At 50.7% G+C, this 26,608-nt stretch overlaps 1 protein-coding gene across 3 annotated transcripts; it reads right to left on the bottom strand.

Moving 5' to 3' along the window:
• Positions 1-9,923: 9,923 nt before the first annotated feature.
• LOC128929751 (uncharacterized) lies at positions 9,924-20,847 on the bottom strand. Of its 3 annotated transcripts, none has more exons than XR_013527490.1 (5): positions 20,619-20,847; positions 12,479-12,638; positions 10,588-10,721; positions 10,416-10,516; positions 9,924-10,060 (listed from the first exon to the last, which is right to left on the bottom strand). XR_013527490.1 is itself a non-coding variant. In XM_078351620.1 (4 exons), the coding sequence occupies exons 1-4, from the start codon at positions 20,711-20,713 to the stop codon at positions 10,486-10,488; spliced, it is 420 nt and encodes a 139-aa protein (XP_078207746.1). In that variant the 5' UTR covers positions 20,714-20,847; the 3' UTR covers positions 10,356-10,485. The 3 variants fall into 3 exon arrangements, 1 of the variants encoding a protein (XP_078207746.1); XR_013527491.1 differs by lacking the exon at positions 9,924-10,060 and adding an exon at positions 10,082-10,219; XM_078351620.1 differs by lacking the exon at positions 9,924-10,060 and having other exon boundaries at positions 10,356-10,516.
• Between the last annotated feature and the right edge of the window lie 5,761 nt (positions 20,848-26,608).

Raw genomic sequence — 26,608 nt, forward strand, 5'->3', positions numbered from 1 at the left:
TGCTGTCCTTAAAATCCACTTTGGGGTGAGACTCCCTTAGGTGTAAATACTGAATCTCCCTCCACCCAATGCCAGTTTGCAACCCCAGGAAGAGAGCCCCTGTGGGTTTTGCTTGAGCTCCCCACAGAGGCCTTTCAGAGTGTGTCTCTGCACTTTGCTGCTGTGCCCCCTCTGGAAGTGCTGGTCCTGTGAGAGTGTTCCTTCCCTGGGCCTGGCTTTTACTGTCATTGGACAAGGCTAGAATTGTTTCTGGCTGTGCCCTGTGGTACAGCTTGACATCTCTTCTCCAGAAGCCAGGGCTTCAGGCACGTAGAGCTGAGCTGAACTCAAGGAACTTCCTATAGTCAAGGAACTATAGGGAAGGGGCTCCAGGAACCAAAGTAAAGACCCACAAAGAGAGAAACACCCTTCAAGTGTCCACCTGGGCCAGGTGCAGACGAGACAACCTTAACTTATTCATCTCCCTTGGCTGCCAGCAGGCTCCATATGGCAGACATTCTTCTCCTGGGGGACTGACAGCCATGGGGGGTGGGGAACAGGCCTGAGCAGGGCGGGTTCCCTAAAGGCAGCCCAGAAAGCAGGATCAGGTAGTAGGGAGTGGGTCCAGCTCCACTGTCTAGGTGAGGAAACTGAGCCTGAAGAGAGATCAGGTAGCATCCCCAATAATATGGCCAGAAATGGATGGCAAAGATTTACTGTTTACCCTGTCCCAGGCTGCCCCACACCCACCTAACCGCTTCCCAGTACTCTGCTTTGTCCCCGTTCTCCGGTTCTGAAGTCATCCTGCTTTACACCTGTCACCCCCACTGGAACAGGGACCTTGCCTCCCTGACAGCCACACAGGTGTCGCACCCAGTAGGCCCTCAATCAATATTTGTGGAATCAGTGAGACCCTGGGATTCCAGCCCAAGGTGTGTCTGCAGAGCACTGGAAGTGCAGCCCTGGGTCTGTCCCCAAGGTCACCTGGTAGAGCAGGCCTGGGAACACGCAGAGGCAGTAGGTGCCTCCTGTGACTCTTGGGAAGGCTGGTGGGACTGTCACTAATCTTATTTGCCTGTCCAATCTTGGGAATCCCAAGCTCCCTACTGGGCAAGCTCTCAGGGGTTCAGCTCTGCCTAAGGGTCCTGGCTCTGCTTCCCAGTCCAGGCTCTGTCTCTTTACCCAGGCTGGGCAGGGCCATCAGCAGATGGCTGTTGGGAGCCAGGCTCCGTTTGAATTACTGCCACCTGGCCCTGCCCTCATCTCCATGGAGACTCAAAACTGCTGGACGAAATGTCAGCAGCTGCTCCAGAGCCGGGTGCATATATACATATCATGTATGTACTTGCTAGTATCTGTCCCCCTTTCTCCCAGACCTCCTCCTGTGCAACATAGAATGAAAAATGTACAAACAGGAATATCACTCCCAGCCCTAGCCAGGACTCCCGTATGAAGCAGGAGGAAAAGCAAACCCCACCAAACCCACACCTAGTCTAGAGCCTGATCAAAGTGCCACTCAAAACACATTTCCTCCCTTTACTTTCCTGTAACCCAAGAATTCTTCCTGAAAAAGGTAGCCCCTGAGAACCATGTAAAAGCATCATGGGGTGGAGTGGCAAGGGTCCTGAGAGCTGGTCTTGCCATCCCTTGTCCCACTTTTCTTGAAGCCAAGCTCCAGAGAAGAGGCAGGGCCCGTGGGGTGTTTGGATTACACTCCAAGTCTAATTCTCAGTCCAGCAATTCTGCCCCCAGAGGCTGCCTTCTTCTGTCCACTTGGCAAAGGAACGGCAAAGTCGGCCCAGCCCTCTTGCCTGGCTACAGACGATAACCATCAGAAGGGTGTCCATGTAGCCGGGGCCCCAGAACCATGTCTGTGTGCAAAGGGCCCAAGGAGCTGGAACCCTTTCACCTGGAGAAGAGCATGAGGACCCAGCATCCTTCTGAAGCCTAAACCACATCCTAGCCTGTGCCCTAGGCAGTTGTGAAGGCCTCTGAGTGGGTCCTCCTGTTTCCCCATCTTCTGAGGCCCAGGCCTTTCTCAGAGCCTCTGTGGGTTCCACCCCCGCACCCATTGCACAGAGTCTAGGCTCTGCTTGCCTGGCTCACACCCCCCACCCTCCACCCACTGTCCTATTTCCATCCCTGGGACAACCCTCTGGGCACTGCTGTTCTCTCTCTTAGAAGACTTTCACAGACCTTTCTCATCCCTTTTGTCAATCTAGTGAATGTCACCTCCTCAGAGAAGCACTCTGAGCACCCCATTCTGCAGTAGGGTCACCCCCATCTTCCACCCTCATTTTTCCTGGTGTTTCCTTCCTAGCACCTATCTCTATGAGGAGTTTTTTGCACTGGTAGTCTAGTCTCCCTCACCCATCAGGGGGCCAGCGTGTCTGTCTTCTCTGTCCCTGCACACAGGAGATAGTCAATGTTCACTCGTTGGCATCAATGAAACAGGAAGGTTATCTGAGGTACTGAGATTGGGAGCCCTTCGTCCCAGGTGAGGAAGGAGCCTTGAGGAAGGGGAGAGAACCCGAGTTAGTGGCCTCTCCCCACTCCGAGGATGAGCCCCGGGCAGGGCGGACCACTGTGCCTTGAGTCTCCTGTCGCCTGTGCCCTTGATGGGTGGCCCACAGGGGACGTGGCCGCATTGGGTGAGCTACGGTTCTGGGGCAGCGGTGTCCGGGTGGGCAGCACTTAGGAAAGAAAAACTCTAAAACCCAAGGGGTCCAAAGAACCCATGGGAAGGTCGAGCGGCTCAAGGGGGTGACCCCGCGGCTGGGCCAGCGCTTTGAGGCCCCTAGGGACCCAGCGGAGAGGGCTCTGGTGAGGTACTTGGAGGCGCCGAGCTGGGCCGGGAGCCGCGGGACCGCGGGACCTGCAGAGGGCGCTGGCGCCTGTGGGGTCTGAAATCAGGCTCTGTCCCGGGGTGCCTGCCCGGGCCGTTTGGCAGTTGGAAGCCCAGCTCCCTGCCGCTCACCGTCGCCTGGCCCCGCCCGCATCTCCCTGGAGACCCGATGCAGCTGGATCACGTCAATATCAACGGCTGCTCTGAAGCCTGGGGCCTGCCCCGTGCGCCCTGTCTGCCCCGCGCTGGCCGTGCTGTCCAGGCTGGCCCCGACTCCAGACACCGGGATGCCTGTCCACGCCTCCACTCCTGGACCACTTCCCCGCGGGGCGGGCAGTAGGGCAGGGTGTGGTGGCAATCTGTTGTAACCAGGGAAGTGAGAGTTTTGGGCCTGGGGTACTGTCACTCTGCACCTGGGCCCTACCCTAGAGTCTTCCTGCAGCAGGGCTCTCCTCCGGAGGGGCTGTGAATGTTTTCCCGGGGTGGGGCTAAGCCAGAGCCCAGAGGTGTGCCCCTGGGGCACGGATCCTCCAATGTCACTGGGCTCCCATGGGCTGCAGTGAAGGAGGCTGTGAGGGGAGGATGGCCGACTCCTCCTCTCAAGGATAGGAGCCCCAGGGAAGGCATTCCTGCATGGAGACTGCCTCCCTCCCGGACATCACAGCCAGCCACCGCAGAAGCTTGGCCAAGCTGAGTGCTCTGTCTGTGATGTCTGTGAGGGAGGCTGAAAGAACATCCAGCCCCACCTGCGGTCCCTTTTAACCTCAGGCTATATGACACTATCACTCCCCACCTATTTTTTTGTTTCCACGGGAAACACTAGTAAAGCAATTCCTCAGCCTCGACCCCAGGGAGTGGCCCCCACTGAACCAGCTGACGTGGGACCCCTGGGTCAATGGTGGCCGGGAGACACTGCTGACACCAGAGACCCTGGGCACCTGTGACCATGGTGGTCATGGGATTCCAGGCAGCACACATCTTGGAATCAGTATTTCCCCCACAAAAAATATGTTTATGATCATCCCATCTACCTAAACCTGGAATATGGAAAAGTGCAGAGTCATTTAAGCACAGTCCCTTCCTCCTGGGGGGTCTCTCCTGCTCTTCCCCACCTGACAAAGTCCGCCTTCCTTGTGAAACCAAAGAGGCTCAAGGGGAGCCGGCTGTTCACATTTTTAATTTTTGACTGCCCAAGGAGGGCAAGAAGTCAGGACAGAAGGCCACCATTCCTGCCCAGAACTCTTCCTGGGCCAGGGGTACCAGTGTGCCACCATGGATGTATGGAACGTATGGTGGCCAGGGTCCTGCCCTTCTACTCAGGTAACACGATGGACCTCAAGGATAGTATTATTGCAGAAAGCTACCAAGCCCCACTGCTTTCCTCCCCTTCAACTTGAAGGACTCATTCAAAAGTTACTAACTCTAGATCCCAAGGAGCAGCCCCCACCGAAACAAGTTGTGAGGGACTCATGGGTGAACTGTGGCCAAGATATGCCACTGACAACATACAAAGAGCCACTCCTGGATACCCGAACCCCTAAGCAACTCAGCTCATGGTAGCCATGGGATTCCAGACCAAAAGCATCGCTGTGTCAATCAAAGAAAAAGCATTTAACTATCCTATGGCCACCTGCCTCATTTTAGAACAAACAAAAACAGTCTGTCATCAGATGATGATCCCTTCCTCCTGGGGTTCCCACCTGTCCTCTATCCACGGAAGTTTCCGCCTTCCCTCTCCCACTGAAGCGAGCCCGCAGCAAGCCAACTTGTCCCATATTCAACATTCGGCAGAACACCACCTCTCCTGCCAGTGCACCCGCCAGCCTGCAAAGGAAGCCAGACAGCTTTAGTGAAGCCCCCAAGCATGACCCTGTGGCCTCCCCCTCCACCCAGAGCACTGGCAACAGTGGTAGAGACCCAGAAACATCCCTGGCTCAACTACCATTGCAGGAAGCTAGCGTCGTCCAAACTGGGCAGCCCAAGGCTGTGACGTTGGCCTGGCCAAAAAGAAGCTGGGGCTACCGCAGGGATGCGAGGTGATGGCTTTCCATTCTATTAAAATTTTGTTGCTTGTGTCCACCAAAGAAAAGGAGAAATAAGATCATCCCAGCCAGGCGCGATGGCTCACACCTATAATCCCAGCACTTTGGGAGTCTGAGGCAGGCAGATCATGAGGTCAAGAGACTGAGACTATCCTGGCCAACATGGTGAAACTCTCTCTCTACTAAAAATACAAAAACTAGCGGGGCATGGTGGCGGGTACCAGCTACTCGGGAAGCTGAGGCAGGAGAATCGCTTGAACCTGGGAGGTGGAGGTTGCAGTGAGCCAAGATCATGCCACTGCACTCCAGCCTGGCAACAGAGCAAGACTCCATCTCAAAAAAAAATAAAAAATTACCCCAAAATAGTTGCATGGCTGAAGACAAAATCAAGTAGATGTGGCGGTGAAGCCGCACTTCAGGCATTTTACTCTATTTATCCTGTCTTTATTAGTATTCTTTTAATTGGCAAATCATGCTTGTACATTCATGGGGTGCAATGTGAGAATAAGATAGATGTGTGCACCGTGGAATGAGGAAATCCCACTACTCAGCCTCTCCACCACCTCAGAGAGACCAATTCCACGTGATGCCCCGGAAGTGTTGATCTAAACAAGTCGACCCCATTGAAGTAGCAGTAGATGGATGGTGACCCAGGGCCAGAGAGTGGCAGAGGGAGGGGATGGGGAGTGTTGGGCAAAGGACCGAAGTCCAGACAGGAGGAAGAGGTTTTGACTCTAGAGCACAGCAGGGTGACCAGAGTCAATGAGAATGTATAGCATTTTGCAAAACACCTGAGACAGTCCATGTCAATTGTCTCTGCATTTAGATTGGAGAGGACGAAGGCTCAGGAACATGCTGAGGTCCAGGAACATGGAAACCTGAGAGTGGATGCCAACGGCTGCGGGGAGGAGCCGGGTGACATGCCCACACTGCTGTGTGCCCAGCAATGTCAGAGCCTGCAGCACTTCTATTTTGCCCTGCTCTATTTTTTTAAATAAAGATTTTTTTTTGAGACGGAGATTCGCTCTTGTTACCCAGGCTGGAGTGCAATGGCGCAATCTCGGCTCACCGCAACCTCCGCCTCCTGGGTTCAGGCAATTCTCCTGCCTCAGCCTCCTGAGTAGCTGGGATTACAGGCACACGCCACCATGCCCAGCGTGTTTTGTTTTTTTTTTTTTTTTGTATTTTTAGTAGAAACAGGGTTTCACATGTTGACCAGGATGGTCTCGATCTCTTGACCTCGTGATCCACCCGCCTCGGCCTCCCAAAGTGCTGGGATTACAGGCGTGAGCCACTGCGCCCAGCCTAATAAAGATGATTTCTGATAAACAACAGTTTCTTGCAAATCTTGTAGGAGCATTGGAAAGGTGGCAGGTGGGTGGCAGATGCTCTGCTGCTTTGTGCCCTCCCTGCACAGGACGGGGCCTGTGCACACCCTAGCTTATTCGGCACACAGTCACGTGGGTCCTCGAAGTTACTCAGAAAAACTGCAAGGAAAAGAGACCTCAGAGAAGCATCACCTGCAGCAAATCATTCCCAGTGTCTCTACAGGGCTGAGGCTCTGAGCAGGTGCAGGGCAGAGTCCCACACATTGCACATGGCCTCTCCACACTCACACTGCCTGGTGAGCATTTTCAGGAGGACCAACAGTCCCTTCAGGTCCCGTCTGCCCGTGTTAATCATGCTGAGGGGTTCCCAGGAGGAGAAGTCCTGGGAACCGGATTGTGCTGGAGTCACAGTGGTGGGGGTGTGGTCCCCAAAGCACCTAAGGGGGCCACTTGTGCTGCTGGGTTCCTGGCTGTCTAGTGTGGCATTGGCCTTTCTGCTGTGAATGGTTTCCCCTTTTTGATAACAGCAGCACAAAGCGGTCCCCCTCAGAGGTCTGATGGAGGAGTGAGCCTTCAGCCAAGCCCAGCTTGATGTGGGGGGCTTCTGGGGGAGGCAGGTGTCCTGAGGGTCAGGGGAGGGTTGATGGCAAGACACAGCAGCCCCCAGGGATGGAGGGGGTGATGGGAACTGGGGCTTTCATAAGGCAGGTTCCAGCCTCCCAGGAACCCTGTGTTTCTGTGCCAAGCAGTGAATCTGTTGATACAGACACCCATCAGCACCCATCAGAGAGCTTCCCTGTGGGCCCCTAGGGAGCCTGAGCAAGGTCCAGAAGGCCCTGCCATCATGCATGGCCGGGGCTCGGTGTGCACAGCCTTGAACAGGCGGTGACCCTGCCCACTACCGACGCTGGCCAGGGACGGTCCTGGAGTTCCACCAGTCACATAAGATTCTCTGTCCCCAATAAAGAGCAGGACCAGGAAGCAAGAAGCGGCTGGGGAGAGGGTGGGAGTGATGTGGGGCCCTTGTCTCCCCAGTGTGCTGCTGTCCTTAAAATCCACTTTGGGGGTGAGGCTCCCCCGGGGTGTGAATACTGACTCTCCCTCCACCCGATGCCAGTTTGCAACCCCAGAGAGAAGGTCCCTGTGGGCCCTGCTTGAGCTCCCCAAGAGCACCTCTGAGTCTGTCCCTCTGCCAAGCTGCTGTGCCCCCTCTGGAAGTGCCACCACCAATACCATCACCTGAAGTGGAAAACTCTGGCTTCCTCTTCTGCTGGTCACTGACATCCCCATTATTCTTGCCCCCCATCACTATGACATCCCCATTATTCTTGCCCCCACCCCACTCCCTTTGACCTTTACTAATAGGTTCTAGCCAACTAAGGAGCATTGTCTGATTTGAGGTTGTTATGGAAACCAGCTGGGGCAGCTTTGAGCTATTGAGAAGCGGTGGGCCTGTGGGGCGTTTGGATTATACTCCAAATCTGATTCCCAGTCCAGTGCTCCTGCCCCCAGTGGCTCCCATTCATCTGTTCACTTGCCAAGGAAGGGCCCAGGGCAGAGTGCAGGGCTCAGGGAGGGAGAGTGAGGCTCAGGTACATAACTGGGATTCATAACTCATATTTATGCTGAATGTTAGGAGCTGACTTCAATGAAAGAGCATTAGAAAACATATCCTAGCTTTCAAAGAAATATATATCCAAATGTTAAAATCTGTTTGCACTGGCATACAAAATAACCGTACTTTATTAAGAATTTTAGAAAGATATATGGAGGACCAATGAAATCAGTTATTTAATTTATGCTCACATTTCATAAATTCACTGTGAGGTATGAACTTTCTCAGTGCACTGCCATGTATCAACAACTTTCAGAGTTAGTCATGGGTAGCTGTATGGACCTCACCTAGCAGTAGAGGAAAGCAAAATCCAAGACACAACTTTTAGGAAGGTCTAGAAAGTGCCTGATCTGACCGGGCACAGTAGTGGTTCACACATGTAATCCCAGCACTTTGGGAGGCCAAGGCTGGTGGATTGCTTGAGCTCAGGAGGTTAAGATCAGCCTGGGCAACATGGCGAAACCCTGTCTCTGCAAAAATATATATATAGAAGTTAGCTGGCTTTGGTGGCGCACACCTGTAATCCCAGCTACTCAAGAGGCTGAGGTGGGAGGATGGCTTCAGCCTGGGAGGCAGAGGTTGCAGTGAGCTGAGCTGGCAGCACTGCACTCCAGCCTGGGTTACATAGTGACACCCTGGAAAGAAAAGAAAAGAAAGAAAAGGGAAGGGAAGGGAAAGAAAGAAAGAAAAGGGAAGGGAAGAAAGAAAAGAGAGGAGAGGGGAGCAGAGGGGAGGATGTGTTTGGTGATGGTTCCCAACTCTGTGAATGTTCTAGAATGTACAAAAAAACCCTGAACTGTATCCTTTAGGTGTGTGAATTGCATGGTATGTGAATCACCTCGACATAGATGTGATTAAGAACAACAGAAATCAGCTAGAGGTGCGTGGTGGCTGCCCTTAGACTTGGCCAGTGTGCTCGTTTGCCATAGTCTCCACCTCCCCTGTTACTCCCCAACACTGCACCTTGGGGCCAGGTCTGTTTAGCATAGCACTTCCAGCTGTTCCTCACACCCCGCTGCTTCCCCTCACCGACTTTACACCTATCGTGCCCTAGAGGAAGTTCATTTAGAGACAGTCCATGTGCAGAAAGTCAGTAGGTGCAAAAAGCAAAAGAAAGGTGCCCTGAGTGTGTTTCTGAAAGGAGACTCTGGGACATGGTCACTGCAAAGGTGAACTCCGACTTTGGCCTTTCCTGAAGCCAGGAAGTTGTTTCCTGCTGCTGCGAGCCTTCAAGGGCTACTTCCATGAACCAGGCAAAGCCAAGAGCAAACCCGAGTATCAGGATGGCAGGAGACCCACGGTCAGTGCACCTCTAGCCCATCCACGGAGCTGCACCATCTGAGTCCCCACCACACACCAAGCACCGAATCAACCCAGGCCTCACTGGGTCCGGGAAAAGTCTCTGAAGCTGGCCTGACTGCAACACTCCTCAACCATGTGGAACCACCCCTTCTAACAGAGGAAAGCAGGTCTTGGGCTCACAGCACCTCAAAGGCCACAGCACAGCAGTGGTTTAATGACATGCTGGGGTGGGTGTCACTGCCATTGTTGTATCAAACCAATGAGCTTTGGGCTGCCTTGGGTTGATGACTTAGAGAGGGCTTATTACACTTTCCGTAGTAAGAGCTCCCTTCTAACGTGAGTTGTGTTTGTGATTGCATGATAACCCGTCGTGCAGATACGCAGACATGTCAGTGTTTGTTTGCTTTTACTTTTTTTCATTCTATTCTTCCCTATATTTTTGAAAGAACAAAAACATTCTGACCATCCAAACACTCTGATTAGAAAAGAATGGCAGAAGTACAAATGATGACATTAAAAATAATCAGCCAGCCTCCCTGTCAACATGGGGAAATAGAAAAAGTGAGAATAGAATAAGATAATGGAAAACAGAACACTAAATTCTTCCATGCCATGAGCACAGATAAGTCAACACTTGCAAGAATAGGGAGAGGGTCAAGAAATCAACCTAGGGAAACAGAGAAAGGCACAACCTCCTTAAAAGCAATTTTCTTTATTGTTGTTAGAGTGCTGCTTATGTAATAACATTTTAATTTTAATGAAAAGATTGACAGAAAGGAAACCATAGGTGACAGTGTGGGTAGTTTGTGGACATGGAATGAAAATCATAAAGGTAGCCTGGGTGCGGAGGGTCACACAGGTAATGCCAGCACTTTGAGAGGCCAGGGCAGGTGGACTCTTGAGCCTAGGAGTTCGAGACCAGCCTGGGCAACATGGCGAGATCCCGTCTCTACAAAAAATACAAAAATTAGCCGGGTGTGGTGGTGTGTGCGGCCGGGTGGTGGTAGTCACAGCTACTCCGAAGGCTGAGTTGGGAGGATCACTTAAGCCCAGGAGGTCAAGGCTGCAGTAAGCTACTGCACTCCAGCCCAGGCAACAGAGTGAGATCCTGTCTCAAAAATAAAAAAAATCACAAAGGTAGCATGAAAATGACTAAAGTTGCAGAATAAATCAGAGACTCTAACAGCTTTGCTAGCTATAGCTGATGAGATTAAGTGACAGCTTAAAAAATATCAATCTATGAACATCACGATGGCCCAGATGAAGAATGAAAATCACCCTGGGGACCAATGACCCAAACTTACCATGGTGATGGCCCTGGTTTCCTGGTAGGCCATCTTGATGTCGTCCACAGCACTGGTGTTGAGGAAGAAGTCACCGAGTCTTTCCTGAGACGGAGCTCCACCTGCAGGAGGCAGATTCAGGGAGAGCTGGGCTGTGTGTTGGAGGGTGAGGGGGTCCCCTGGTGGGTCTTACCCAGGCAGCTGGCAGGGCAAGGGCTGTATCTGGAAGCCAAGACAGTTGTAGATGGTCACCTCTTCCAGGCTCACCCTCACATCCTCTACCAGGACGAGCTCTGTGGAGGCTGATGAAGGCACCGGACGGTCATGCTGAAGGGGAAGGGCAAGGCCATGAGATGCAGGAGGCCATGGGACACCCGCGGGCCAATACCTACAGGCCACCCTTCAACAAGAGCAGGCCCAGAAGCCCCAGGGCCTGGCCTTGCTCCCAGCCACAAGCCCTGATAAGCCCCTGGTGCTCCTGAGCCCAGTGGATGGCCAAGGCCTCTTTGAGGCCTTCCATCAGCCCCCCGCAAGGTGGAGTGAGTTGCCGGCCTCCACTCCAGGCCCAGGAGGGGGTTGGCAGCAGTCCCGCTTAGATGCCTCCCCACCCTACCAGGTCCCAGTGGTGGGTGACTCACATACACCCTGCCCTTCAAGACCTCGAAGCAAAGGACCAACTTCAGAGCATGTGGCAGACACCACTCCGGGCAGGGACAGGAAGGCCGATGCCGGCCAGGCTAGGAAGTGGGGGTGGGTCCCCTGGAAGAGTGGCCAAGCCTGGCTCGCAAGAGAACAAGGACAGCCTTCATCCCCTAGGGTGGCACATGACCCACAGAGCTCTGCTTCCTGCCTCATGTCACAAAAGGGAGCCACCCAGATCCGAGGCCCCCAGGGAGTCACGTGTTTGAGCATCTCCTCGGGGCCACAGTTGTGCCAGGCACTCAGGGTGCAGCAGCTGCCTGCAGGGAGAGGCGACTCCAATGCACGGATGGAAGAGCAGGAGCAGGCCAAGTGCAGTGGCTCCCACCTGGAATCCCAGCACTTTGGGAAGTCAAGGTGGGAGGATCACTTGAGCCCAGGAGTCCAAGACCAGCCTGGCCAACACGGCAAAACCCCGTCTCCACTAAAAATACAAAAAATGAGCTGGGCGTGGTGGTGCACACCTGTAATCCCAGATACTCAGAAAGCTGAGGCAGAAGAATCACTTGAACCAAGGCAGCGGAGGTTTCAGTGAGCTGAGATCATGCCATTGTACTCCAGCCTGAATGACAGCGTGAGACTCTGTCTTGAAAAAATAAAAAAGTGCAGAATCTTGGGGGGAACATGTCTGGGTGTTCAGGCTCCAGACAGAAGGACATGACACCCCCCATTCCCTACCAAGGGATTCCTGGTGACAGTGAGGGCTGAGCCAACAGGGACAGGCACAGGTATGCCCCTTCAGGGGCCATCTCCCTCCAGACCAGCCTCCCCAGTGCTGCCCTCATGGGCCTCAGTCTCTTCCAAAGCTTGCTCCCCAGGAGGCAACAGAAGCACCTCATCCTGGCATTTAGGAACCCTGGGAATCCAGCCCCACTTTCTCCTTCCAGCCTGTGCCTGCTGCCTCCACCTAAATGTAGAAAGACCTACATTTCCTGGTGGCCATGCCCTCTGTGGGGTGGCTGTCATCCATGCAGGGCTATTCCTCGGGAGCCCTTCCCTTCCCCACCTCCAGTGCACCTACGGGGCCCCTACTATTAATAGCAGCACCTCTTCCTGGGGCCCCCAAGAGGCTGGGGTGGGAGAGAGGCAGTCCAGCAGGCAGAAATCCATGTCCCCAGATGGTAGCAAGTGTGTGCGAGGTGTGAGTATGCATGTGTGTGTTGGGGGGGTAAGAGGTTTCTGCACCATGGCAGAAGGAAAGCACCAGCAGTTCTGGGATCCAGGGCAGAAGAGGCTTCTCTGTGTCTGGGGCTCAGGGATGCTCCCCAGAGTGCCAGATATCTCAGCTGGGACTGAAGGGACAGGAGGGCACCCAGTGCAGGAGAGTAAGGGGGGGACTCCAGGCAGTGGGGACTGTGTGTAGAAAACATGATGGACTGACTCACCCGGGTACAGAGGGTGGTCTGTAAGGCAGGACCGTGGGAAGAACAGGCTGCCCAGGTGAGCTCTGGTGGACAAGGAGGAGGGCTTCTCCTTGAAGGTCTCAGGGCCAGCAGGTGGGTGGTGGAGGCCAGAGGTGGCTTTTCCTTGGATCCCTCTGGGAACCTGAAAGGAGGGGTGTGGGTGGGGAAGGCTGGAGGCAGCGAGGCTGGCGAGGAGGTGAAGTTCGGTTGAGCTCACTCCCAGGTCAGGAGCAGAGTCAGGGTCTGAGGGCTGTGGCCCAGTGAGGGGCTCAGAACTATTCCACAGCCCCGGCCCTGAAATACAGGCTCAGCCTCTGTCCTGGGACTCAAGCGCTCCCAACCTGGCCCCAGTCACTCGTTCAGACTAGCGCATCCCTCTAGCGAGCCACCCTCGGTCATCCTGGGCCTTCGCAGAGGCCACCCTCCTGCCCTTGTCCCTACTCACTTAGGCGACCCCTCCTCACACCGCAGGGCTCAGCACACTGGCCTCCAGAAAGCCGTGCTTCCTCCCTCACCAGCGCCGACCTGTGGCCAGGGCCACTCTTCTCTGGCCCCCGCTTCACCTGTGCTCCTCACACTGAAGGAGCTTCATGGCTGGGGGGCCTTCCTGACAAGGCTATGGGCTCATGGAGGGTAGGGTGTTTCTGTTTCCTCTGTGTCCATTACATAATCTCAACCACATGAGGAAGGAAAAACCCTAAAGGAAAGGAAAATATTCTCTCCCTTCTCAATGGTTGAGACCAACTATTCAGAGATGAAAGAAAAGGAATAGAATATTTTGCATGTAGACATTAGGAGATCTTCAAAATCCAAAAGCTATTTCAGATTTTGAAATTACAAATGATTGAAAACCACAGTGGCACGTGTGAACCTATGTAACAAACCTGCGTAATCTACACATGTACCCCAGAACTTAAGAGTATAATAAAAAAATTATAGAAAAAAGAAAACTACAAATGAAAATGCTGTTGAAGGGTTGTACCAGTTTAAATAGCTGGGAAACTAAATACCAATCTCTATAACCATCTAGATAAAAGCACTTTTCTTTTTAAAAGAGGAAGATGTTTTGGGGACTGTGAATGATCCGCAGCCATGACTGGCCCCTGCTTTGCTCTGAAGTCATCAAAAGCCTTTGTGATGTAATCACAGTCAGGGTCTGTATAAGGCCCTGGCTGGGTCATGGTTTTTGGTCTGATAGATCCCTGGAAGCTTCTTTGGTGACCTGTGGACTCAGACCAGTTTAGCGATTGCGAGTTGTGTGTGTGTGTGTGTGTGTGTGTGTGTGTGGAGGGGGTTGAGGGCAGGGGGGTGTTGGGGGTGGGGGAGGGTTTCTGTGTGAGGGGCGTTGGTGTGTTTTTCTAGTTCGCATTGTTAGCATAGTTAGTATAGTCAGTTTCATTGCTCAGTATTTTAGCATACTTTAATATAGTCAGTATTGTTTAGTATTTTAGTGTAGTTAGAATAGTTAGAGTAGTTGTGTAGTGTAGAGAGATGTCAGGCACCATGGGGCAGGGATCGGTCTCCACCCCACCTGACCAGGGGCTGGAGAATTATGAAATGCTGGGCCTCATTGGCTGTGGTGACTTCAGTGAGGTCAAGCTGGCCTGGCACTTGCTGACTAGGACCCCGGTGGTCGTGAAAATCACCCGCGAAACTGGCTCCTGCATCACCACTAGCCAGAGAGAGATGAATATTTTAAAATCTGTGCACCACCCCAATATAATTAAGCTGTATCAAGTTATGGACACCACAGACGTGTGCCACTTGATTATGGAGTACGCATCAGGAGGAAACCTGTACCAGTGGATGTACCGCAACCACGTGACGGAGGAGGAGGCCCGGGCCATGTTCCAACAGATGCTGTCGGCCATGCAGTACTGTCACAAAAAACGAATAGCACATAGAGACCTGAATCCGGGAAACATCCTGTTGGACAGCAAAGGTAACATAAAAATTGCAGATTTTGTTTGCCTCAGCAATAACTTACTGTGAGGGGCAGAAGCTGACAACACGCTGTGGCACCTACGTCTACATGGCCCCAGAAGACTTCTGGGGCCGGGGCTACCAATGCCCCGCCATGGATGTTTGTAGCCTAGGCGTCATTTTGTACCAGATGATGTCCAGGGATCTGCCCTTCTCCTCATGGAGTACTATGATCCTCAAACGAAAAATTAAATCTGGAAATTATATTTGCCCAGCCTTCTTTTCAGAAGGCCTTAAAAGCCTAATGAAAAAACTGTTAACGCCAGACCCCAGGGAGCGGCCAACAGTAGAAGTAGTCATGAAGGACCCGTGGGTGAACAACGGCCAGGAGTTACCTCTGACAACTTATGAAGAGCAAATTGTGGACCACCCGAACAACCAGCCAGAGAGTTTTAATCCAGACCCCCAGCATGCCCCCATGGCCTCCCCGACCATCGAAAGCTCTATCAGCAATTGTGGAGATTTAGAAACCTTGGCTCAGCAGGCCCTCCAGCGTGACCCCGTGGCCTCCTATCTTGGGAGCTCCAATGGCAGCGGTGGGGATTTGGAAACCTTGGCTCAGCAGGCCCTCCAGCGTGGTGATCCCTTGGCCTCCTCCCTTGGGGCTCCAACGGCAGTGGTGGGGATTTAGAAACCTTGGCTCAGCAGGCCCTCCAGCGTGACCCCGTGGCCGCAGCCTCCACCATAGCAGCAGCCTCCATCGGCAGTGAAGATTTAGAACCTTTGGCTCAACAATCCCTCCAGCATGACCTCATGGCCGCCTCCTCCACCCAGAGCACCACCCAGAGCACCCTGGCTCAACCATCATCACAGGAAGCCAGCGTCCTCCAAGCTAGGCAGCCCAAGGCTGTGTTGGCTCGGCCAAGAAGAAGCTGGGACTTCCACAGGGCTGTCAGGAGATGCATTTCAGTACTGATGAGGTGCTTCTGCCTGCACCCACCAAGAGAAAGGGTAAGATCACCACCAAGAGAAAGGGTAATAAGCTAACACACCAGCCTGCTGTTCACCAAAAATACAAAGGCACTCCCAAAAGGGTTGTCTTAAAAAGCTCTGCAACACACCTAAGCCATCGCCCTGACATCCAGCTACAAAAACCAAACAGGCATAAAACTAATAAATAAGCTCATAGAAATATCAAGTGACCTAAACCAAAATTAACTTCCAAATACTAGTAAATGCTGAAAGCAATGGGGTTGTTTCCTACCAAAGAGTTAATAAAAAGCAACAAAGGGGGGAAAGGAAGAGGGAAATTCAGTAAGAACAATGGTAGCCTACAATTGCTGCATAATACAGTTTACTGTGTTGTGCTCAATATAAAATCTTACCCCAGCTCTGCTTAAAATTAACTCCTTAAAACCTACCTTATCTATTCTCCCCACATTCTCAGCAAGTTCCCAGGCATCTCAAGACTCCCATTTTTCTTGCTGACCAGCTGCAAGGTCACAGGGCAAGATAACACCCAAAGAATGTGCAATGCGTTTCTCAAAATGCTATTTTTCAAATGTAACATACATCACAAGACATGCTACAAATTAACTGTTCTTTGTTCTGGCTTCTGCAAACCTGTGTTAAGTCATCCTGGATGTATAAAAAGTCTACCATTTTCTTTCTCCTTTGCTCAATCTTGGGATGCTAATCGGCTGAGCCAGTGGCCACCTTAATAAAATCCTCCTGTTTCACCCATTGGTCTCTCTGGTCTCCTGAATATTCTGAAACACCCCAGGTGTGAGTACTGAATCTCCTTCTAAATGCCAGTTTGGAACCCCAGAGAGAAGGTCTCTGTGGGCCCCACTTGAGCTCCCCAAGAGCCCCTGTGAGTCTGTCCTTCTGCTAAGTTGCTGTGTCCCTCCTGGAAGTGCCACCACCAATACCATCGCCCAAAGTGGAAAACTCTTAATAGGTGCTGGCCAACTAAGGAGCAGAGTCTGATTTGAGGTTGCCACGGAAACCCACTGGGGCAGCTCAAGCTGTGTGCTCGTGGGCCATTTGGATTATACTCCAAGTCTGATTCCCAGTCCAGCACTCCCACCCCCAGCGGTCCCATGCATCTGTCCATGTGCCAAAGAAGGGCCCAGGGCAGGGTGTGGTGCTCGGGGAGGGAGAGTGAGGCTCAGGTACATACTGGGATTCATAACTCATATTTATGCTGAATATTAGGAGCTGACTTCAATGAAAGAGCATTAGAAAACATATCCTAGCTTTCAAAGAAATATATATCCAAATGTTAAAATCTGTATGCACTGGCATACAAAATAACCGTACTTTGTTATTTATTAATAATTTTTGGAGAAAAAAGATATATGGAGGGCCAATGACACCAGTTATTTAATTTATACTCATACTTTTCATTTCTTTTCTCACTCTCACTCTGTCACCAGGCTGGAGTACAATGGCATGATCTCGGCTCACTGCAACTTCTGACTCCCTGGTTCAAGCAATTCTCCTGCTTCAGCCTCCCAAGTAGCTAGGATTACAGGCTTGAGCCACCACGCCCAGTTAATTTTTGTATTTTTAGTAGAGATGGGGTTTCACCATGTTGCCCAGGATGGTCTCAATCTCCTGACCTCATGATCCACCCACTTCAGTCTTTCAAAGTGCTGGGATTACAGGCGTGAGCCACTGCACCCAGACTATGCTCATATTTCTTTAATTCACTGTGAGGTGTGAACTTTCTCAGTGCACTGCCATGTATCAATAGCTTTCAGAGTTAGTCATGGGTAGCTGTATGGACCTCACCTAGCAGTAGAGGAAAGCAAAATCCAAGACACAGCTTTTAGGAAGGTCTAGAAAGTGCCCGATCTGACTGGGCACAGTAGTGGCTCACACCTGTAATCCCAGCACTTTGGGAGGTCGAGGCTGGCGGATCGTTTGAGCTCAGAAAATTGAGACCAGCCTGAACAACATGGTGAAACCCTGTCTCTACAAAAAAAAAAAATGTAAAAATTAACTGGCTGTGGTGGCACACACCTGTAAACCCAGGAGGCTGAGGTGGGAGGATGACTTCAGCCTGGGAGGTAGAGGTTTCAGTGAGTTGAGATGGCAGCACTGGACTCCAGCCTGAGTTACAAAGTGATACCCTGGAAAGAAAGGGAAGGGAAGAAGGAAATGGGAGGGGAGGGAGAAAGGAGAAAGGGAAGGGGAAAGAAAAAGGGAAGGGGAAAAAGGGAAAGGAAAGGAGAAAGGAAAAAGGAAAGGAAGGGAAAGGAAGAAGAGAGAGAGAAAAAGAAAAAGGAAATTAAAAAAGGAAAAGAAGGAAAGTAAAGGAAAGAGAAAGAAAGGAAAGGGAAAGGAAGGGAAGGGAAAGGAAGAGAAGGGAAGGGGAAGAGAAGCTGACCTAAGTTTCTTTCTTTTTTCATTCTTCCTTTCTGTCTCTCTCTCTTCCGTCTTTCTTTCATCCTTTCTCTTTCTTTCTTAGAAAAAGAATTCAAGGAGCCCCACAAAGAGAGATTTCACAGAGAAAGTGGATTTTGTGTTCAATATGTCATAATTAACTTAAGAGGCTACAATTAGGACTCTTAGTAATGAGGGGAAATCCATATGCCTGTTACGTCAAAACTGTAAGTAAGACAATTACATAGTCTAGCACGATAGATCTGTGCTAGAAAGTCAGACCAAATATGAGACCAAGTAACATGAGCACGACTTTAAACATAGAATGGATGGTAAGCAGTTTGACGCAGGGCTGGTGTGGATTCATTGTGTCCAATCTTAGGTCTTGGATCTGCAGGAGAAGTTGCATAATGATATCAGCCTAAGTGCTGGTTATTGATTTCACTTTCCTTATTTTACTTTTCTGAATCAGCACACAAAGCATGAAAAGCTCAACTGGATTTACAGAAAATATAAATAAAACAATTTAAACACTATAGTTGACAGAATTTGGACAGTCAATGGCCATGTAAAGCTGTCAGTGGGGTCTCGGCCACACCACCCCGAACGCCCGATCTCCTCAGATAAGCTGTCAGTGGCTATGGGACTCATGAGTGGTACACAGATGTCATCTCCCCATGATGGCTCCCAAAACAGAGCTGAGAAGACAGGTGCAGAGTTATAAAGGCGACTCCTGAAGTTCACACAGGAGGTGAGAAACAGTTACAATGAATGCAGCCAGGGCATGGTAAAAGTGAGCTAAGTCTTCAACTTTCATGAAATCGTAAATCCGGAAGTACGGGGCTTACTCATGTTTAGAGTTTTGAGTAACTGCTAGAAAAATTAAGAGCAGAAGTGACTGAAAATATTTAGTGTGTTTCACCGAATGGGTACTTCACATGGTGCTGGCTGAGTCCTTCTAGGGAGGTGGTGTCGGAGCAGAGGCCTGCAGGGAGTGTGGCGTCAGCCCCCTGGTGGCGCTTTGGGAACAGTGACCGTGGCGTTCCTCCCACAGCCAAGTACAGGGTGATTTTGAGGTCAGCAAGGAGTGAGGTTGGTCCAGGAGGAGCCAATGGGAGAGTGATAAGAAACAAGGTTAGGAGGGCAGCTGGGGGCCAGCCTTTAGGTTTTATTCTGCATGTGATGGAAAAACAGTGGAAGCTGAGGAGGCTGGGGAGTCACACGAAGTGGCTGCTGATGGCAGAACAATGAGAAGACCGCTGGGTGCGATGGCTCACTCCTGTAATTCCAGCACTCTCGGAGGCCAAGGCAGGCAGACTGCTTGAGCCCAGAAGTCCAAGATCAGCCTGGGCAACATGGCAAAACGCAGTCTCTACTAAAAATACAAAAAATTAGCTGGGTGTGGTGGTGCACGCCTGCAGTCCTGGCTACCGGGAAGGCTGAGGCAGGAAGATCACATGATCCCTGGAGGTCAAGGCTGCAGCGAGCTGAGATAGTGTCCCTGCACTCAAGCCTGAGTGACAGAGTGAGAAAAGAAAAAAAAGAAGGCCGGGTGCGGTGGCTCACACCTGTAATCCTCCCACTTTGGGAGGCAGAGGCGGGCAGATTACCAGAGGTCAGTTCGAAAACAGCCTGGCCAACATGGTGAAACCCTGTCTCTACTAAAAATACAAAAAATTAGCTGGGCGTGGTGGCACGTGACTGTAATCCCAGCTACTTGGGAGGCTGACGCAGGAGAATCACTTGAACCTGGGGGGCAGAGGTTGCAGTGAACCAAGATTGCGTTATAACACTCCAGCCTGAACAAGAGTAAAACTCTGTCTCAAAAAAAAAAAAGAAAGAAAGAAAGAAAAAGAAAAAAGAATGAAATAAGAAAGAAATAGAGAAAGGAAAAGACTAAGGTCTCTTTTTTTTTCAGTGTTTCTGAGTAACAGTGAGGACCACATGACTGCATGCCACACAAACTAGGGTATGCACAGCCCTGTTCTATGCAGGGAGGGCACAAAACAGCAGAGTATCAGCCACCCACCTGCCACCTTTCCAATGCTACTACAAGATTTGCAAGAAATGGTCACTTATCAAGAACCATCTTTGGTTACAGATACCCCAAGGCTCATTGGTCCACCCTGCATGGGGCTGACCCTCAGGGTGGGCAGGGGGCACTAACTCGGGTTCTCTCCCGTTCCTCAAAGCTCCTTCCTCACCTGGGGTGAATGGCTCTTAATCCCAGCACCTCAGGGGTCTTCCTGTTTCATTTTTGCTGACAAATGATCATTGAGCATCTCCCACGCACAGGGACAGAGAAGACAGACACGCTGGCCCCTGGGTGGTTAAGGAAGACTAGTCTATCAGTGCAGAAAACTCCCCACAGGGACAGGGGCTAGCAAGGAAACACCAGGAAAAGTGAGGGTGGAAGACGGGGTGACCCTACTGCAGATGGGGTGCTCAGGGAGGGCTTCTCTGAGGAGGTGACATTCACTTGATTGGCAAAAGGGATGAGCAGGGCCTGTAAAAGTCTTCTATGAGAGGGAACAGCAGTGCCCAGCGGGGTGTCCTAGGGATAGAAATAGGGTAGCAGGTGGGGGTGGGGGTGTGAGCCAGGCAGGGGCCAGACACCATGTGATGGGTGCCGGGGTGGGACCCATGGAGGCTCTGAAGAAGCCCCGGGCCTCAGAAGATGAGCAAACAGGAGGACCTACTTGGAGGCCTGAACCCAGACAGGGGCCAGAGCCGAATGCACCACACCGCCCTCCTGGGGCTTCCCCTGGGCCTCACTTTCTCTCCCCATGCCCCGCACTCTGCCACGCACCCCTTCCTAGGCCAAGCAGACAGAGGAAGTAGAGCCGCTGGAGGCAGGGGCACCGGACTGGGAATTAGACTTGGAGTAAAATCCAAACACCCCATGGGCCCGGCTCTTCTCTGGAGCTTGGCTTCATGTCACCTGGGGTTGGGGGACAAGGGACAGCAAGACCAGCTCTCAGGACCGCTTCCACTCCACCCCAAGATGCTTCTCAATGGCCTCAGGGGCCATCTCTTTCAGGAAGAATTCTCTGGTTCTAGAAGAATAAAGGAAGGAAACGTTTTCAGTGGCACGTTTATCATCAGGCTCTAAACTAACTGTTGCTTTGGTGGGAGTTGCTTTTTTTTTCTCCCTTTCACAAAACTTGAGTCCTGACTAGGGCCCCCAGCCAGCCGTGGGCTTGGACCTTTCTCAGCTTGGCCTTTGCCTTCAGCCACTCTCCCTCCTCCCCACCCAGTTCCATTCTGGCTGCAGGAGGCTTCCAGCCCCGTCCCCTGGGAAGTGCAGAGTAGGGGAGAAGAGCATAAACTGGGAGTTTCTGCTCATCTTCCCCAACTAGAAGTTACATACCTGAGGACAACCCTTAGGACAGGGCCTACCCGACACACAGTCGGTACTCACGAGTGTTTCTTGTTGGTGAAGAGATTTAGTTATTCTGTTGTCATGTATCAGCACCTGTGGGCCAGACCCTGTGCCGGGCAGAACGGGAAGCCCCTCCTAGAGAGAGGATGCAGTGACAAACAGTGGGAAGGGGGCGGCTCTGAAGATGTGGCTGAGGAAGGGGTGACTGGTCCCTCCGGTGGGAGGAGAGATGTTTCAGAGGAGCTGCTTCTCTGGGTCTGGAAAGAGGAGTGGCTGGGGGAGGGCACTGCAGTAAGAGACCTTGGCGGGTTATGGGTGCCGGACCAGTAGGAGCTGAGATCACACCAGCCTGGGTGACAGAGGAAGACTGTCTCAATTCTCTCTCTCTCTTTTTTTTGAGACAGAGTCTTGCTCTGTCATCCAGGCTGGAGTGCAGTGGTGCAATCTTAGCTCACTGCAGCCTCTGCCTCCTGGGTTCAAGAGATTCTCCTGCCTCAGCGTCCTGAGTAGCTGGGACTACAGGTGTCTGCCACTGTTAGGATCACAGCAAGGCAAGCTCATAGACCCCCCTCCCCATTCTCCCCTGCTAAGCCAAGTTCACAGCGAAAACAGCCTCATGCCTTGCAAACAGGGCACCTAGGTTCCAGGATGTGGCTGCATCTGGCTCTCGGACCCAGGATGGTGACCCCATTAAGTAGGATGTTAGCACTGAAGAACCACGAGGCGGTTTTTCTTAGAATAGCACCCAGCCACCTGCAAACCCCCTGTATATCCCCCATAGTCTGTAAGCCAGGCTGCTGCCACCTTCACCGCCTATGGTGAAGCAGCCAGTCTGGCAGGTTGAAACAAACTGGCTACACCTGACCCTGGGTCTGCCTCCCCATCCTTTCAGTCAACCTTACAGCCACCACACCTGTTAATTTTTGTATTTTTAGTAGAGATGGGGTTTTGCCATGTTGGCCTGGCTGGTCTTGAAATCCTGGCCTCAAATGATCCACCCACCCCAACCTCCCAAAATGCTGGGATTACAGGCTTGAGCATGCCCAGCCTCGAGAATGTATCTCAAATAATAATAATAATAATAATCCAGTGTGGTGGTGCATGACTCTAGTACCAGCTACTCAGGAGGCTGAAGTGGAAGAATTGCTTGGGCCTGGGAAGTCGAGGCTGCAATGAGCTGTGATTACCTCTGCCTGGGTAACAGAGGGAGACCTTGTCTCAAAAATCAAACAAACAAAAAAGAGTAGTTTGAACTTGCAAGAGGAAGGATTAGCAAACTTGAAGATAGACTGGCAGACATTATGCAATCTGAAGAACAGAGAAAAATGACTGAAGAAAAATGTAGTCACAGGAAATATGGGGCCCTACCAAGTTATATAATGGGAGAGCAGGAAAGAGAGGAGAGAAAGAACAGGGAGAAAAAATACTAAAACAACGATGGCTCAAAGTTTTCCAAATTTATTGTAAGATATTAATGTCCACATCCAGGAAGCCCAGTGAAATCCCTATAAGATAAACCCAAAGATCTACACAAATAGAAAAACACCCCTGTGATCAGAACAAATCACAAAGACCTTCCTCAGAAACTCCCTTCAGAAGATCCTGAACGTGATTGGATCTGCTGTGTAAAATAAAACACAGTTTCAATAATGTTTAAAGCCAAAGGCTAGGAAAAAATCTGAAAGCAACAAGAGAAAAATGACTCATCATTAACAAGGGAACTCCCAAAAGATTAACAGCTGACTTCTCATCAGAAACAATGGAGGCCAGAGGGAGTAGGATATTATCAAGGTGCTCAACAAAACCCAAAACACCCATCAACCAGGAGTCCTATATGCCACAAAGTTAACTCAAAATGGATCAAAGACTGAGACATTAAGAGCGAAAACTATAAAATTCTTAGAAAAAAAAGGATAGGATAGACAGGTGCAGCGGCTAACACCTGTAATCCCAGCACTTTGGGAGGCTGAGGTGGGTAGATCACCTGAGGTCAAGAATTCAAGAATAGCCTGCTCAACATGGTGAGATCCTATCTCAACTAAAAATACAAAATTAGCTGGGCATGGTGACGCATGCCTGTAATCCCAGCTACTCAGGAGGCAAGGCTGGAGAATTGTTTGAACCCGGGAGGCAGAGGAGATTGCAGTGAGCTGAGAATGTGATACTGCACTCCAGCCTGGCGACAAGAGTGAAACTGTTGAAAGAAAGAAGAAAGAAAGGAAGGAAGGAAGGAAGGAAGGAGGGAAGGAAGGAGGGAGGTAGGGAGGGAAGGAGGGAGAAAGGGAAGGAAGGAAGGAGGGAGGGAAGGAAGGAAGGAAGGAGGGAAGGAAGGAATGAAGGAAATGAAAACATAGGGTAAATCTCCATAAATTCAGATTTGCAATCACCTCTTAGGTCTGATATTGAAAACATGAGCAACAACAACAAAAAAATTAAACATGTATGTGCTTGGAAGGACACCACCAAGAAAGTAAAAAGACAAGACCAACTAAAGAGTCTGAGAAAGTATTTGCAAATCACATTTGATAAAGGACTTGTTTCTAGAAGAAACGTCTAGAAGACATTCTAAAGAACGTCTACAACTTAAGAAAAAGACAAAAACTGGGGAAAGGATCCACATAGATATTTTTCCAAAGAAGAGTTAGAAATAACAAAGATGCCCAGCATCATTAGCCATCAGGGAAATGTAAATGACAACCACAGTGAGATGCCACTATCACCCAGTAGGATGGTTCCAGTTAAAAAGCCTGATAATAGCAAGTGTTGCCAAAAATGCAGAGATATTCGAGTGTTCACACACTGCTGGTGGGAATGTGAAATGGTGTGACTACTTGGGAAAACACTGATCATTCCTCAAAAAGGTAAATACAGAGTTTCCACTTGACTCCAGCAATTCCACTCCTGGGTATGTACCCAACTGAAATGTCCGCACAAAAACTTGTACACAAATGTTCATAGCAGTATTACTGATAATAGTCAAAAGGTGAAAACTACCTAAATGTCCAACACTGATGAATGAATGAACAAAATTCATGTGGCATAGACATACGATGGATTACTATTTGGCCATAGAAAGGACTGAAATACTGACACATGCTACAATGAGGATGAAACTGGAAAATGTGTGAAGTGCAGGGAGCCAATCACAGAAGACCACACAGGGTATGATTCCATTTGCATAAGATGTTCAGAACAGCCAAATCCATAGAGACACGACGTAGAAACTGTACCAGGTGAAAAACAGGGGGGATATCTAACAGGTGAATGCCAGTAGAAGGAATATATTCAAAATCACTGAAATAAAAAGGATTCAGGTAGAGATCACCAGTGATGCCAATACCACAGGTGAGAGAGGTGGGTGGGAAACAAGATCCGTGTGACACCAAAGTATCACCCCACAGAACACGTCCTAATCATGGAGGTTGGGGGAAGGCGAGGGAAAAGAATGTCTACCATGGAGTGAAAAGGCTGTGATTATCTTAATACCATGATTAAACTTATCTAATAGTGAAACAATCAGGCATTATGAGATACCTATGCACTATTCTTGTCAGAAACATGTAGGTGCCTGTAGAGGCAGCACTGTAGGAGGCAGAGGGGAGGGTGGATCGCTTGAGCCGAGGAGTTGGAGACCAGCCTGGGCGACATGGTGAAACCCCATTTTGAAATATATTTGCCCAGGCAACAGTGACTCATGTCTATAATCCCAGCACTTTGGGAGGCAGAAGCGAGTGGATCGCCTGAGATCAGGAGTTCAAAACCAGCCTGGCCAACGTGGTGAAACCCCCTCTCTACTAAAAACGCGAAAACTAGCTGGGTGTGGTGGTGCGTGCCTGTAGTCCCAGCCACTTGGGAGGCTGAAGCAAGCGAATCGCTTGAACCTGGGAGGTGGAGGTTGCAGTGAGCCAAGACTGCACCATTACATTCCAGCCTGTATGACAACAGGGAAATGTTGTCTATTTATTTATTTATTAATTATATAGGAATAGGTAATTGATACTCATTCAGATTTAAGTAATCCTGCATTGTATTTAAGTAATTCCTTCCTGTGTTTTTGTGTGGTGGGTGGAGGGTGATAAGACTTCAGGAGGTTAAGAACAATTGTGAGGGGGCGGGGTTTCTAAGGGGGCGGGGTTTCTAAGGAAGAATAAGGAACAGTTTGCTTGGTGAACTGCATTGCAGGAGGGGAGTGTAAAAGGAAATGAAACATTTGGTAAAGATTGTTTCCAATTCTTTGGGAAGAGTTAGCAGAAACCTTAAGGTTTCCTTTGTCCCTTCCCTTGTCTTCCCACCCAGCAGCCACAGCGCTTTTCATCTTTAGTCTTTTATTCTATTTTTGAGACAAGGTCTCACTCTTGTCCAGGCCGCAGTGCAGTGGGGCGATCATGTCTCACTGCAGCCTCTACCTCTCAAGCTCAAGAGATCCTCCCACCTCAGCGTCCCGAGTAGTTGGGACTACAGGCAGGCACCACCACGCCCGGCTAAATTTTGTGTTTTCTTATAGAGATGGGTTTTCGCCATGTTGCCCAGCCGGGTCTCAAACACCTGGGCTCAATCGATCTTCCTGCCTCAGCCTCCCAACGTGCTGGGATTACAGGCATGAGCCACCATGCCTGGCCAGGTGAAATTAATTCTTAATAAAGCCTGTTTTTGAAAGCAGCTTTAGGCTCACAGAAAAACAATAGAAAGTATAGAGTTCACATATACAGCCTGCTTCCACTCATGCACAGCCTCCCCCTCTATCTACATCCCCACCAGACTGCTGTGTTGGCTACAGTGGAGGAGCCCATGGCCACCTCACAATCACTCAAAGCCCACAGCTGACCCACCCTTGGCATTTCACCCATTGGGTTTGGACAGATGGATGTCACACATCCACTGTTACAGTATCCTTCAGAATAGTGTCACTGCCCTAAGAACCCTCTGTGCTCTGCCTAGTCATCTGCCCCACTTTTTTTTGAGACAGGGTCTCGCTCTGTTGCCCAGCTCACTGCAGCCTCCAACTTCTGGGCTTAAGCCATCCTCCCATCTCAGCCTCCCGAGTAGCTGGGACTATAGGCATGTGCCACCACACCCAGCTAAGTTTTGTAATTTCTGTAAAGATGGGTTTCTGCCATATTGCCCAGGCTGGTCTTGAGGACCTGGAATCAAGAGATCCTCCCCATTTGGCCTCCCAAAGTGCTGGGATTATAGACATGAGCCATCCTTCTCCAGCTTTTTTTTTTTTATGAGACCGAGTCTCACTATGTTGCCTAGGCCTGAGGGCAGTGGACTGATCTCAGTTCACTGCAACCTTTGCCTTCTGGATCCAAATGATTCTCATGCCTCAGCCTCCTGAGGAGCTGGGATTACAGGTGTGCACCACCACAGCCAGCTAATTTTTGCATTTTTAGTAGAGACAAAGTTTTACCGTGTTG

This window comes from Callithrix jacchus, chromosome 15 (genome assembly GCF_049354715.1).
Source record: "Callithrix jacchus isolate 240 chromosome 15, calJac240_pri, whole genome shotgun sequence".
NCBI lineage: Eukaryota > Metazoa > Chordata > Mammalia > Primates > Cebidae > Callithrix > Callithrix jacchus.

Coding starts and splice junctions, on each gene's coding strand:
- LOC128929751 (XM_078351620.1), bottom strand. CDS start 20,713: ATGGGGTGTTTGGATTTTACTCCAAGTCTAATTCCCAGTCCGGTGCCC. Junction 12,639..20,618: donor TCTGCTTGGCCTAGGAAGGG/GTGCGTGGCAGA, acceptor CCCTCCTTTCAG/GTTCCCAGAGGGATCCAAGG. Junction 10,517..10,587: donor TTGCCCTGCCAGCTGCCTGG/GTAAGACCCACC, acceptor TGCCTCCTGCAG/GTGGAGCTCCGTCTCAGGAA.